General features: G+C 39.6%; 1 protein-coding gene across 6 annotated transcripts in view; it reads left to right on the forward strand.

The window, feature by feature from the left end:
• Nucleotides 1-15,347, forward strand: part of birc6 (baculoviral IAP repeat containing 6) — a 232,795-nt gene that overhangs the window by 190,855 nt on the left and 26,593 nt on the right. For all 6 annotated transcript variants that reach the window (XM_080200712.1, XM_080200715.1, XM_080200714.1 and 3 more), the window contains 3 exons: nucleotides 7,572-7,717; nucleotides 8,659-8,769; nucleotides 15,028-15,245. In XM_080200712.1, coding sequence (XP_080056838.1) covers nucleotides 7,572-7,717; nucleotides 8,659-8,769; nucleotides 15,028-15,245 — 475 coding nt within the window. The remainder of the gene's footprint in view (nucleotides 1-7,571; nucleotides 7,718-8,658; nucleotides 8,770-15,027; nucleotides 15,246-15,347) is intronic.

Below are 15,347 nucleotides of genomic sequence, written 5' to 3' on the forward strand. Positions count from 1 at the left end.
ATGATGAATGAGATGGATAGGATAGAGGTGGAGAGACTCTTCCCGCTCAAAAAAGACAGTAGGACTAGGGGGCACAGCCTCAAGATAAAGGGGGGGCGGTTTAGAACGGAGTTGAAGAGGAACTTCTTCACTCAAAGGCTGGTGAATCTCTGGAATTCTCTGCCCGTTGAAGTGGTGGAGGCTGCCTCGCTAAATATTTTTAAGACGCGGGTTGATGGGTTTTTGATAAGAGAGGGGATTAAGGGTTATGGGGAGAGGGCGGGAAAGTGGAACTGAGCCACGACAGATCAGCCATGATCTTATTGAATGGCGGGGCAGGCTTGTAGGGCTAGATGGCCTACTCCTGCTCCTATTTCTTATGTTCTTATGTTTTATTACATTTTCCAGAAAGCTTGGTTGAATCCAGCTGCCTCATTCAAAAATGCACGTTTTAGTTTTCAGCACTATTTTGGAAGTTGAATGAAGAAAAATGTTCCACTATTTATCATACAATGGTCCTCATCCTTTGTCTACTCATTGATTTCTCTCAGCCAGTTCAGCTTGGCATAAGCCACCATTTTCTTTTATCGGTTCAACTTTCTTCTTGAGAATTAGCACAGGTTTACAGAGTGAGGCCTGCACGTACATCCAGAGAAGAGGGATAGGATCATTTGAGTATCATGGCCTCTCTACCTAATCTTTGCTGACTATTTCTCCATTTTCCTCCTGCTAAGTGGCTGACTGTTCTTAAAGAACATGAAGTAGGATTAAACTGAACTGTGGTGTTGTTACTACTTGCATGGCTCCCACCATTTCCCATGTTAATGTTGCATCACTGACTATCTACACTGACCAAGAGGATTTGATTTGTTATCTTATCAAGACTATACACTGGACTGAAATGAAAATATTCTTGTTGATCTGACACATTATTAGTAACTAACATGTTGCTTGTAACAAAAGCATCATAAGCCAAAGAACAATTTACTTGGTCTTTCCAGATGGGTTTGTTAATATTTTAGTACAATATGATTATGCAATATGTTTGAGCACAGCAGCCTTTTCCCTGAATCTGAGACAAAAAGAAATCACAAACTACGTAGCTTCCAGCTGGCATCAATAATGCAATTATAGTTATTTACAAGAAATTCTGAATGTGAAAACTGTATTTTTGCCTTTTCTTTTGAAATTGGTTCTATTCCCTAAATATCTTCCTGTGCATACCCATAACTGCCACCAACTGCTAAGCATTTGTCCATTCACTGAGAGAGGCAAGAAAGGACATCAAAGCCCTTGGACTTGTTCTTTGTGGTCTTGGTGGCATTGTGCCTGGCTCTTGTACGCAAGGATTGTTTAAAGCAGTCTGGTAATTAGGTTTTCTCATCCAAGTAGCTAACCCTGCCTAATGGGAGTAGAATCTTCTGAGCATCAGCGAAAAGTGAGATTTGGACATTGGTCCTGGGGAATCCAGCATTCTGCCATGGCTCCTGGCTTCCACATCCTGTTTCATTTCTTGTTATTTCCACCTTATTAATATTGAACTCTCGTTTCCCATTATCTACTGGCTGCACTTGACACAAAAATATAGCTACTGACTCAGTGATGTAAATGTCAGTGACATCTTGGTGCTGCTAGCAATTTTTCTGTCTGAATCAGTGTAATACAATAAATTATGTATCACTGCAGCCTAGGGTAGATGTTTTGTTCATGAAAGATGATTTTTAAAATAATTCTCAATGAAAATCACATTGTAATGTTCACTTTCATGAATGTTGTTCATAATTTGGCTATTCTAACTATGGGTTGGTCTTGGTTTGCACAGGCATTTTTTTCACCCGGTGTTATATCTTTCCTTTGAGCTATAAAGCTGTTGTCATTTTCTGTCTCTACCTTGCTTAACAGTGCGCATGATAACTTATTTCATCCGTTCATTGACATCCAACAAAAAGTGCTCATGAATTTTTCTATAACAGTGGACAGGTTGTTAGCCTGTCGAGAGGTCAAAATGTTATACAAGCAGAAATTGCATATATAGCAACTAATGGGAAAAACAGACAGTAACGAATCTACATAATACAGTTTTATCAGTCTGCAGATATTTGAATAATTTCTGCTCCTGTGGCTCCATATTCTTGGACATAATTTTTCTTGCCAAATTTATCTCCCTGCCATCCCCTAGTCACATCATATCGTCTAGTCGTAGGAAAGACGATATAATTATTTATGCATGAATTTTATATGTTCTTAAAAATAAGTTTCAGTTAAAGCCCCATGTCATCCATTAACTTCATCCCATAATGATTTCAAACTGAAATGTGGAATCTTGTGTCAGCATGTATTGCAGATTATTGCAATTATCAGCCTCAGCAAGGATGCTATATGTGGGCAAAATCATATGTGGATTTGATAGAGTAAGAAATCTTTTCTAATAGAAGGATTGATAACCAGAGTACTGTGATTTAAGGTGATTGACAATGAACCAGAGGTGACATAAGGAAACATTTTTAACACAATCAGTTGTGATCTGGAATGCTTTGCCTGAAGGTAGATTCAATAGAACATTCTGAAGAGAATTGAATAAGAACATAAAGGGAGAAATAAATTGCAGGGTTACCAATGAATGTTGGTCCAAAGGTATGTGGGTTAGGTTGATTGGCCATGCTAAAAAAATTGCCCCTTAGTGCCCTGAGATGTGTTGGTTAGAGGGATTAGCAGGTAAATATGTAGGGATATGGGCGTAGGGCTTGAGTGGGATTGTGGTTGGTGCTGACTTGATCCCCGTGGCCTCTTCCTGCACTATAGGGATTCTATGATTAAACCTGCATTGGTTTCACTGATGTTCACCTTGTGGTCTCCATAAATGTTGTTTGTTTGTTTTGGGGTATATTCCCTTTTCTTCCTTTATTTTGGGAATGTTTTTCCTAACCTGTTCCATGTCCCCTGAAATGCTGCTGCTTCCAAGATGATATTTAACTCCTGTTGTTCCCCTGTGGCTCTTCAAATGTGTGGGCATCACCCTCACACTCTCTTGGTCTATTTGTAACTTACCTCATCCCCATTTAAATCTGCCGTGAAGGTGCCTGTCAGCCAGATTACCAGCTTTCTACCTTCATTCTTTTTAATCTTTAATGGTCCTTCAGGGATGACTTCTGCTGGCCTGACTTTAGGCCTTTTAACTTCCTCAGTATCTATCTTGACTCTTTGTATGTGGTTCATAACCTCACAATTTGTCTGACCCTTACAAGTTTTGTCTCTTCCCGAGAATTTATTAGCTTTTGCCCAATCCTGCGTTGAGCCATTTTTTCCTCACCATCTGAAGGAGTAGACTCAAGCTGGGGCATAGTTTTGGCATCCTTGTGCATCAGATGACAATCCTTTGGGTCTCAGTGGAATATAGAAGAATACTTAGAAACACATACAGATTACAAGAAACAAGCCATTTGACCCAACTAGTTTGAGTTGGTATTTACTCTCCACTCAAGCAAGTAGCTTTAATTGCACTCTGATTCAGTTTCCATAATTCTTGAACCCCTCTTCCACCTTTAACCAGTCCAATCTAGCCTTGACTGTTAGTGCAATTTCAGTATCAATAACTAATAATGGAAGTGGATTCCAAAATTTTGCAACTGGCTACATAGAGGTTTTCTTGCTAAAGCAAAATCTCATATTTAATCTTGTACTAATGGGTCTTTGTTCTTGGTTGCTGAACTACAGGAAACTGCCTGTTTCTATCTACCCTATCCTACCTCTTCATAATTTTAAACACCAGCTATATTACCTTACATTCTGCAATGCTGTATTGAAAAAGACCCAATTTTTTGAATCTTCCATCTGTGTATACGTTCACAACGGGCTTCATTCTAGTGAATCTGTAGTGCAGTGCCCTTCCTAAAATCTTGATATTCAGGTTTAGTGTATAATTAGGAAGGGAAATTGGATGTTAGTCTCTATTGCAAGGAGTTGGAGTATAAAAGTAGGGAAGTCTTGCAAAACTATACAAGGCACTGGTGAGACCACACTTAGAGTACTGTATACAGTTTTAATCTCCTTACTTAGCGAGTTAACTTGGAAGCAATTCAGAGAAAGTTCATTAGCCTGACTGCTGGAATAAAGGAATGATTTTATGAGGAAAGGTTGTTCAGATTGGGCTTACCCTCATTGAAGTTTAGAAGAAAGAACGGTGATCTTATTGAGGCTTTTAAGATTTAGAGAGGTCTTGACAGGGTGGATGCTGAGAAGGTGTTTACTGTCCTGGGAATCTATAACTAAGAGGGACAAGTGGTGTCCCATTCAATGCAGAGCTGAAGAGGAGTTTCTTTTTACTGAGGGTTGTTAGTGTTTAGAATTCTCTTCTCCAGAGAGAACTGGGGTCATTAAATGTATTCAAGGCTGAGTCAGATAGATTTTTGATCAAGGGAGTTGAGGGTTGTTAGAACAGGCAGGAAAGTGGACTTGTGGCCACAAGCAGATCAGCAGGCTCAAGGAGCTGCTCCTATCATGTGAATCACAGTAAGCACATTGCTCTCTAACTGTCTTATTACAGTTTTGTATGGTCTCTTGTATTCTGTACTTCATGATGATGAAACCAAGAATTCCATTAGCTTTTTTAATAGCCTCATCAGCCTGAGGTGTTGCCTTTAATGTCCTGTGAACCTGTGCTCCTAAATCCCATCTACAGCACCAAGCCTGCTCCTATTCTGAGTATAATTACAGCTGCATCACCTCATACCTACTGACACTTTCTGCCCCTTGTTAGTCCATGCTTCCAGCTTATCAGCAACTCTTTGGTCATCTGGAGAATTAATTCTGCCTCCTATTTTGGCACCATTTGCAAATTTTGACACATTCCCAAAAATTGACAGTCTATACTGGATGGTGGGGAGGGAGCAGATAGAGAGAAAATCTCTGTGCAGAATATTGCAATAGCAATTTGGGATCATCTCTCCCTTAACTTTGTTGTTTCCCCTCTGCCAAAGTAAACAATGACTGCAGTCTCCATCTCCAATGGGCTTCTTTCATCAAAGTCATCAGTAATCAGGTTTGCCAGTTTAAATATTGCCTAGCATGTGAAACACAGCAAGCAGTTCTACCAGACTCAGTTGATACGACTAGCAAACATTGAACATTCAGTCTAACCTTCTGCCTTCCGCACCAGAGAAAAGAGTTCCAAAGACACAGGACTCTGAGGAAAAGAAATTCTCATCTCTGTCTTAAATGAATGATCCTGATATTTATTAACGACCTGGTGTGCAGGGGATGATTTCAAACAAACAATTTTGATGGTGTTTATTTACTGTGTAAAGAAAATTGATGCCTTGAGAATATCAACATGACGCTTGTTTTTAATTGTGTTTTGGGTCATATCTGAACTATTCCTTTCTGGAGCAAGATGTATGTAATTTGTCTAAATTTGATCTTTCAACCAATTTGTCTCCCTTGGATCAATCCAGCCTGACTTCCAATTCTCAAATAAGGGGGTGTTGCCAAGGGCTTGGAACATTGCAAAATGCTGCACCCCTGTTCAAAAAAGGGTGCAAGGAAAAACACAGCAATTCAGTAATCCAGCGAGGACTGATGAGAGTAATTCAGTAATCCAGCGAGGACTGATGAGAGTAATTCAGTGCATACAAATTTCCTAAAGGCATTTAATAAAACGCCACAATTGATTTGTCAGCATAATTGAAGCCCATAGAATCAAAGTGACAATGGCAGCATGGAAACAAAACAGACTGAGTAACAGGAAACAGAATGGTGGTGAACGGCTGATTTTTGGATTGGAGGACAATGTACAGATAGTGTTTCTCAAGGGTCAGTACCAGGACGCTACTTTTCTTGATTGAATCTCAGTGGTTTACACTTGAATGTACGGGACACAAACCACACAAGTATTCTGAAGTGTGAGGGAGTTAATGATAGACCTCAGGAGGCTAGTGGAATGGGCAGACTCGTACGTGATGAAATTCAGCGCAGAGAAATGTGAAGTGAAGCGAAGCGTTTCATTGGTGGAATGAAGAAAGACAACGTAAAGAATGCAGTTCTAAAAGTTGCAGGAACAGAGACATGAGGATATACGTGCACAAAGCATTGAAGATAGTAGGACATGATGCTAGGCTTTCTGAAGAGAGACATGCAGTTCAAAGTAAGGATGTTACGGGAAATCTTTGTAAAACCATGACATGTCCTCGGCTGGACTATTGTGCCTAAATCTGGATTCCTTTCTCAATAAAGGAAGTGAAGATATTGGAGAGGGTGCAGAATGAATTATGAGTGGTCGCGGGGATGAGGGACTTCAAATAGATTGGAGAAGTTTGGATGTTCTTTATGAGAAAGAGAACAATGAATGCAGATTTGATTGAGATGCTCAAAATCATGAGGTGTCTAGATAGTAGATGGAGAGAAATTGTTCCCATTGGTGGAAGGGTTAAGAACCAAAGAACAAAAATTTAAGGTGTTTGGTAAAAGAACCAAAGGCTAGATGAGAAAATACTTATTAATGCAGTGAGTGGTTAGGATATGGAATGCACTGCCTGAACGGGAGATGGAGGCAGATTCAATTGTGACTTTTTCAAAGAGAATTGGATATACACATGAAGAGAAGAAAATTGCAGAGCTATGAAGAAAGGGGTTGGGCGTACTGGGATTATTGTCCCTGCAGACAGCTGACATAGATTCAATGGGCTGAATAGCCTCCTGCAGTGTAATCAGTCTTTGAAATAGTTTTGTGTGGCACCCTTATTAGAGTCTTCATTACTACCCAAGTTTATAGCTGGATTAATATGCATCATAATGAACCCTAAAGTCATGAACCCTCAAAACGAGGTTTCTCTCAAATCTGAGGGCGTAAGTATAAAGAAAAGTACAGTGCATGAGATTGACAGCATTGGTTGTGATCAGCTGTGAAAGTTTGACACTGAACAAAATAGAAGCTAAGCTGTTTGTGCCAGTGAAGGTGAATTAGAATTAAAATTCTATGTAGCATTCAGTGAAATTGAAGTGCCTCCAAACACTACACAAAGTGAAATTTTTTTGAAGTGCAGTGACTGCTAATGTTTAATGGGATTGCAGCCCACTTATATTCCCAGCAGATACACTGGAATTATTAGGTGAGTTGTCTTTTATTTTAATAAAAGTATTATTGTTTTTTGCCAGCTAAAATATCTCTTCCAGAAATGATGGGAATAATAGTCTGATCATTTGGGAGTCGGCTTACTAATACATATAATGTCATAGTTTTCAAACACCACAAACTTGAAACGAGGCAAATTGTCTTTCTGATTGTTGGAAATTTTGGAAGTTTCATTAATTCACTACTTATGCAAGACCGTGTTTGACAAAAATCTGATGAATAGTGGTATACTTAGATTATTGGATACTGAGAATGACTATTACTATGTTGAAATGTGTCTAATTTTACAATGGAAATATCTCACGTTGTGAATTGGCTTTGCTTACTTAGGTTTTGAGTCGTGGAGATACTGTTTGGCAGCAATATTATTGCTTATGATTTCACCAAAGCATGCATATTGAGAAAATTAGATGGGCAATTTACTTTTTATAAAACCCACTAAACATTTACACTTTGCTTCTGACAGATCTAAGAAAGATAAAAGCAAAGCAGGGTCCAAGAACGATGCAGCTGAAGCAGAATCTGAGGGACTAACATTGCTTGTACCTGACATCCAGCAAACTGCAGAGATTGTCCAGTTGGCCACAACCAGCCTGCGACAGGCAGCGCAAGGTATGGCTATCGACTTTAATGGTGCACACTTATGATGCAATGTTTTACAACAGTTAGATTGATTTGAACAACCTAGCTTTTATTACTAAAAAGCAAATTTTGCAATATTTATTATTTTTGTGGGAATATTTTTATTTCTGTCATATTTCAGGGTGATGCTGTACTTGCTGTAGAAATGTCAATTTGCACAATTCGGAAATATGCACACTGTACGCTCATTTTGATTTGCTGCTTAACCACGAAACTGCTCATGTTGAGTGCTACCTTCAGCAGTTTCTCTGTCTTCTGTTCCCCCTCAAGCCATAAACCTGAGGACTCTCAAATCCAATGACTACCCGATTTCTGCTGGGAATTGAACCCTGCAGACTCGCAAAGAAACTGCTGCATAACTCTACTTTCATTGCATGTAACAGACTGCAGCATTTTAAAAGTATCATTCTGCTCTGCAGAGCAAAAACTAATATTAGCCTCCTTAACTGCTGGTTTACCTCTCCCATGCTTTGACTCCTCCCTAGCCAGCGTACAAATCAGTAGGCTGTCATATCCATAATCTAGTTAATGTACAAGTCTTGATGGTGTTTTTACAACAACTTGTATTTTATATTCTTTGTAAAATACCTTACCGCTGAGCCAGACCCTGTCAGCATGCAGCTACAGAAGTGGTACTGAGTGCTAATCAGAAACAGAAATTCCAAGAACACTGTGACAAAATTCTCAAGCCTTTGTACCAGCCGAGATCTTCCAAAACAAGATCAAAGTAAAGATAAGAAAGAACTTGCATTTTTATGGCAAATAAGGGCATCCAGTGCAAAAAAAACAGACTATTCAGCCTTACTGTTCATACTCAATACAATTTTTTATTTCCCCCCACTGTTATTCCCCGCGCAGTATTGCCTTCTGTTGGATTTGCTCCATTATTAATTCCCTGATCTTTGTTTCAGAAAAGAAAATTGCGGAATCAACCAAGAAAGCTATGACAAGACCGAGGCCATTGGCAGTCATGCGCTCTCTGGAAGAAAAATATGTGGCTGCAATGAAAAAACTGCAGTTTGGTAAGTTTTATTTAGCACACAGTACGTAAAAGAATCTGAAACGTAGGATTTCCTACGTATTATACATAATTACAGTTATGTAATTGAAGCTGAATTTGTGCCATCCCCTCGATAGCTTACTGAGTAAATATGCAGTTCCTCCTCCGTCATAGAGATCAAATGGACTATATGATAGTGATGTCAGCGCTCTAGACTTGGGAGGTAGAAACATTGCCCAGGGTTCCATCTATTGACAACCATCTGGCAGGTGTCAGGTGTAAATTTTGGACAGTGTTTGAACTAAGCTGTTACAGCTTTGTCCCACCTGAAATGGCTTTTTGAATGAGAACCTGAAGGGCTATTGAAAACTGCAGAAATTTACCTCAAGGTAGTTGTTGCCTCCAGGTAGAGGGGGACAGGGAGATAAAAGGGACCCAGAAGGCTGCTTCCCTCTAACTGTGAATGGAAGCCTCTAACTTGTTTTCTTGTGGGGCATTGCATTTTAGATTTATTTGAATTTATAATTGGTTACAAATTTAACATTTAGAAACATGGCTTAAGTGGGTGAAAATTTCACTGACTTTTAAGCTACTACCGATCATGTACATACAAGGCAATGTTCCCTGTAAGTCGCACAACAAAGGAAAATTAGAGGCAATGTGAATATTTGTCATAAACGGTAAGCATCTTTGCAGCTTATTTGGGGATTAGCTGGCGGCTGAGCATGGCATTTGTATTTCTTTGGAGCACGCTAGGGGCATTTCAGCTTTCTGATGAATAAAAGCTAGTCATCTTCAGACCATGTTATTACACTGGGAAATGTTTTTACTTGGTGCATTTATATAATCATGTGATTTCATCCTAATGGGTAGAAAAACTGGCTGTGTTTTGAGAAAATGATTCTCCAGAGTAAGTGCCAGATAATGAAATAAATATTAAACATCTAAACAATGAGAAAATAAAATTAAAATGTTGAGTGTGGTTATAGAGCAGTGATTAATAAATAGACTGCTCTTTAAAGCAGCTGACACAGTCTTTCTTTCGTTGCCATCAGGACATTGAAATAATTATTACTGTCCAAACTTTACTGTACCCTGAGGAACATCGCACAGGCAGTAAAATGCCGGCAATATTTAGCACATCTTGGCTGAGTACACAGAACTCACTTCCATTTATTATGGTGCGTTAAATGTTCCACCCACCAGTGTTCCCACTGAGTGCCAACCCATATTAGATCTATAGTCAGAGGAAGTTTTTCCGCAGCAGATCAGCCTGGTTGTGTATGTGATCCCAAGCTCTGCTGAAGAGGGCTTTAAAATGTGCAGCCTAATCTTTGTCATTGCGGATCTGATCATATAAGCAGATTTGTGACAACGTGCTAATTTCCAAAGATTGATTATCTTTGCAAAAACTGTGTGTTTTGTTTGTAAAAATCAGCATTTTGGATTAATTTTCATTTTCACTTTCACTTGAACCCTCCATTATAACTCTTTTTAGGAGAATTGCTATTTAAAAAAAGGAAACCAAGACTTGCATTTATATAGCACCTTACACAACCTTGGAATATCCCAAAGCGGTTTTCATGCATTGAAATACTTTTGAAGTGTAATCACAATTGTAATACATGAAATCAGTAGTCAGGGCTACTTGATACTATCTGCTTTTTTGAGGTTGCCAAAGTGGGATGGACAGTAGTTTTTCTTAGACCTTGTGGTCTAGTTGAGTTTTTGCATGATTTGTTTTATTGTTCCTAGCTCTTTGCCAATATTGCTGTTTTAACAGGTTGTTAAGGAGTGCAAAGAGCAGCTTTGATTTGGGCTTGGTGGGGTAGATATAGAGATGTTTATTTCCCTTCCTGTGGAATCGAGAAAGAATCTTAGGGTGAGGGCTGATCATTTAGGACTGAAATTAAAAATTTCTTCATTCAAGTGGATGCGCTATCATTGAATATATTTAAGCCTGAGATGGACAGATCTTTGGTCTGTTTTGGAATTGAGCAGTGCAGCGATTGGATAAGAAAGTGGGATTGACGTCCAAAATCAGCCATGGTCATATTGAATGGTGGACCAGCCTCGATAAGCCGTATAGTCTATTCCTGCTCCTATTTCCCATGTTCTTATATAGATTGACTCTTTATTGTAGTTTTTCTTCTGTTGCACCTGATTGTCATTCAACATTCACATATCTGAGATTGGAAACTCGTGCTCAAGAGTTGTGGGTACATTAGCATTTTATCCTCTGTCCTTTAATATAGGTTTATGATGAATCTGTGTAACATCACCTGATTCATCTCTAGCTCTCCTGAGCTGCAGTCAAATGCTTTTGATACCTCTACCAGCAACTAATCAATTGCTCTCCTGACATCTATCTCCCACCCTTCTTAAATTTAAAACTCCGATGTTCATTCATAAGCGATACAAAGTTCCATTCAGCTATCACCTCTGATCTCAGTGACCTATGTTGGCTCCAGATGCACCAATATCTCCATTTTAGAAGCAAACCAGTAATAATTCTCATCCTCATTTTTGAAATTCCTCCACAGCCTTAGTCTTTTCTATTCCTGTAAACTTCTCCATCCAACAACCCTGCAAGAAATCTTGTTCTTCCAACTCTGGTCACTGCCCATTCCACTCCCTTTGCCTAATATTGACAGCTATGCTTTCAGGGCCTCAGATTTGTAATTCCTTATTTAAACCTCTCCACTTCTTTCTCCAATGTTAAGACATTTCTTAAAACCTATCTAATAGCTCCTTGTTTGATTTGGTATCAATTCTTGTTCAGCTACACGCCTGAGAAGTTCTTTAGGATGTTTTACTATGTTAAGGATGCAGCATAAATGAAAATTGTTGGTGTTTCATCTGTGCAATGAGGTGGAATTTGATTTATTATTGTCACACATATTGGGATACAGTGACAAATATTGTTTCTTGCGTGCTTTAGAGACAAAGCATACCATTCATAGAGAAGAAAACAAGAATGCAGAATGTAATGTTACAGTCATAGCTAAGATGTAGAGAAAGATCAGAGTGTGAGGTAGGTCCATTCAAAAGTCTGATGACATCAGGGAAGAAGCTGTTCTTGAGTCAGTTGGTACATGACCTCAAACTTCTTTATCTTTTTCCCAACAGAAGAAGGTGGAAGAGAGAATATCCAGGGTGCATGGGGTCCTTAATTATGCTGGCTGCTTTGTCAAGGCAGTGGGAAGTATAGACAGTGTCAGTGGATGGGAGGCTGGTTTGTATGATGGATTGGGCTATATTCATGACCTTTTGTAGTTTCTTGCAGTTTTGGGCAGAGCAGGAGCCATACCAAGCTATGATACAACCAGAAAGAGTGATTTCTATGGTGAATTTGGCTTACCTTTCTCCAGCTATAATCTCAAATTGGAAAAAAACATTAAATCAAGATTTCTTTCTCAACCCCGGCAACTGATCAGATGTATTTTGGCTTCATGTCATTGTAATTCAGTTCGATTAAAAATAATACTTTTTTGTACATATTTAAGATTAGAAACACAGCCTATCTTTCACAACGAATGAAATCAGCTGTGAAAATTTGATAAATGTGTAACGAGAAAATTGGCATTGTGTTTTAAAAAAAAATTATTTAAAAACTACTCCATTCAGGCATATTATTTTATGTAATATGGAATGAGCACCCACGTAATATAACTCTTGGCATTTTAATGAACAAGTGCATCATGTGAGCATGTGAAGGATGTGTCTAATAAGCATTTGGATTTCCCAATTTCTCATAAATGAGCTTCATGCCCTCATTACTTCATGAAAGTTCATCTGACCTGTGATTCAAATTGTATTAAAATAGAAACACAGGAAATAGGAGCAGGAGTAGGTCATTCGGCCCCTCAATCTGCTCCATCATTTAGCTAGATCATGGCTGATAATCTTCCTCAATGCCATTTTCCCCATATCCTTTAATGTCTAGAAATCTAATGATCTCTGTCCTGAATATACTCAGTGTCTGAGTGTTAGAGAATTCCAAAGATGACTCACTCATCTGCGTGAAGAAATTACTCCTCAGTCCGAGGTAGCCTATTCCTTGTTCCGATGCTAGATCCCACCTCCCAACCAGGGTGATTTCCTTCCTGAATCTGAGTGCTGAGAAATGGGAATGAAGCTTAAAGTAAACACAATGGGAAAAGCTGGAATGTGCAGTGTCTTTTTACACCTGAGCCCTAAACACGTACCCAGTGATGATCCTTTTTTACGCCCATTGGCTATAATGTTCTAAGCCAAATTATTTGAAACATTTTCAACCCAATTTTTAAAGAGTATTGGATCTAAAGCACTAAACTAACTAGAGTTGGTATGAAATTGAGCTATCTTGAGATGCCATGACTCAGGTTGGTATGCAAATTGAATGAATTTCTGTTGGTGTTTAAGGCTGTTCTCCTGTCTACCTAATGGCAATACTATGCTAGAGGACTACATCTGTGTTTCTTGCTGATATTAATATCTGACTGTGCAAAGTTCTTCTATTTCCCAATCAGTTGAATATAAAATGCACTCAAAGTGCATTCTTAGATATATGCAAGTGTAAATAATTGTAGGTACTAAGTCCTAAATCTAGAAATTTAACCAAGGTTGCACACTGTATTTTAGCACTGAACTTCATTTGTGTTTTTGGACAGTAACTTAATTTGAATGAAGGACTACTAGTTTTCTAGAAGTGCCAGTATTTAAGAACATAAGAAATAGGAAATAGGAGCAGGAGTAGGCCATCTGGCCCTTCGAGCCTGCCCCGCCATTCAATAAGATCATGGCTGATCTGTCGTGGCTCAGTTCCACTTTCCGGCCCTCTCCCCATAACCCTTAATCCCCTCTCTTATCAAAAACCCATCAACCCGCTTCTTGAAAATATTTAGCGAGGCAGCCTCCACCAGTTCAACGGGTAGAGAATTCCAGAGATTCACCACCCTTTGAGTGAAGAAGTTCCTCCTCAACTCCGTTCTAAAACGCCCCCCCCTTTATCTTGAGGCTGTGCCCCCTAGTCCTAGTGTCTTTTTTGAGCGGGAAGAGTCTCTCCACCTCTATCCTATCCATCCCATTCATCATCTTATACGTCTCAATGAGATCTCCCCTCATTCTTCTAAACTCCAATGAGTACAAGCCTAGTTTATTCAGCCTCTCCTCATAGCTCAACCCCCTCAACTCCGGTATCAGCCTAGTAAACCTCCTCTGCACTCCAAGGCCAAAATATCTTTGCGCAGGTGCGGTGCCCAAAACTGCACACAGTACTCCAGCTGCGGCCTCACCAATGCCCTATACAGCTGCAGCAAGACCTCCCTACTTTTATATTCAATCCCCTTCGCTATGAAGGCCAGCATCCCATTTGCCTTCCTGACCACCTGCTGCACCTGCAAGCTGGGTTTTTGCGACTTATGCACAAGGACCCCGAGGTCCCTCTGCACCGTCGCCTGCTGCAGTTTTTCGCCACGTAATAGTCCTTCCTACCATTCTTCCTACCAAAGTGGACCACCTCACACTTGCCAACATTAAATTCCATTTGCCATTTCCTGGCCCATTCGCCCAGCCTATCTAGATTCTTCTGCAGACTCTCCACACCCTCCGCACAATTTGCCGTTCCCCCAATCTTGGTGTCATCCGCAAATTTCGACACCCTACACTCGGTTCCCTCCTCCAGATCATCTATATAAATGGTAAAAAGCTGAGGCCCCAGCACCGACCCCTGGGGCACTCCACTAGTCACCATCCGCCAATCCGAATAGTACCCGTTGACCCCCACTCTCTGCCTCCTATTTGACAACCAATCCTCTATCCACGCTAACACCCTACCCCCAACTCCAAGTCCCCTGACCTTCTGCAATAACCTCTTATGAGGTACTTTGTCAAACGCCTTCTGAAAATCCAGAAAGACCACATAAGTAGGCAATTTCCATTTGAAGTTGTGAACTGAAATGATTCTAAATCTGATGATCACAATGATAGAATCAGATATGTATATTGAATGAGAAAGATGGTAGGATTACTAAATTGATTTTGAGATTTTGGCCTTTATCATATTAGAAAAATAATATAGAAGCATAGACGAAACAAAAGATATTGGTGCAGAAAGCCATTTGACATATCGAATCTGTGCCAGCTACAAAAGCTTCATCCCACATTCCAGATCTTAGTTTATAGCCTTGTAGGTTTCAGCACTTCAAGTGCATGTCCATGTATTTCTGCTTATTTTGTTGGTTAATTATGCTGACAGTATAAAATTTATACCTGTACTTGGTGTTTTTTTTCTCTTTAGATACTGCTGAGATGGTCACAGAAGATGATGATGGAAAATTGGTCTTCAAAGTAAATTACCATTACATGTCTCAGGTGAAGAATGCTAGTGATGCTAACAGTGCTGCCAGAGCTAGACGCCTTGCCCAGGAAGCTGTCACACTCTCAACATCTCTCCCTCTTTCCTCTTCATCCAGTGTGTTTGTGCGTTGTGATGAGGAGAGATTGGATATCATGAAGGTAAATACAAAATACTGAAGCTAAAATGGTTATGACAGCACAGGTAGTGGGCTTGACTGAGCCCTCTGTGCCATATCCTTTCTATGAGTCGATGATCCTTGC

Source organism: Carcharhinus amblyrhynchos, chromosome 12 (assembly GCF_965287045.1).
Source record: "Carcharhinus amblyrhynchos chromosome 12, sCarAmb.v2.hapA, whole genome shotgun sequence".
Taxonomy (NCBI): domain Eukaryota; kingdom Metazoa; phylum Chordata; class Chondrichthyes; order Carcharhiniformes; family Carcharhinidae; genus Carcharhinus; species Carcharhinus amblyrhynchos.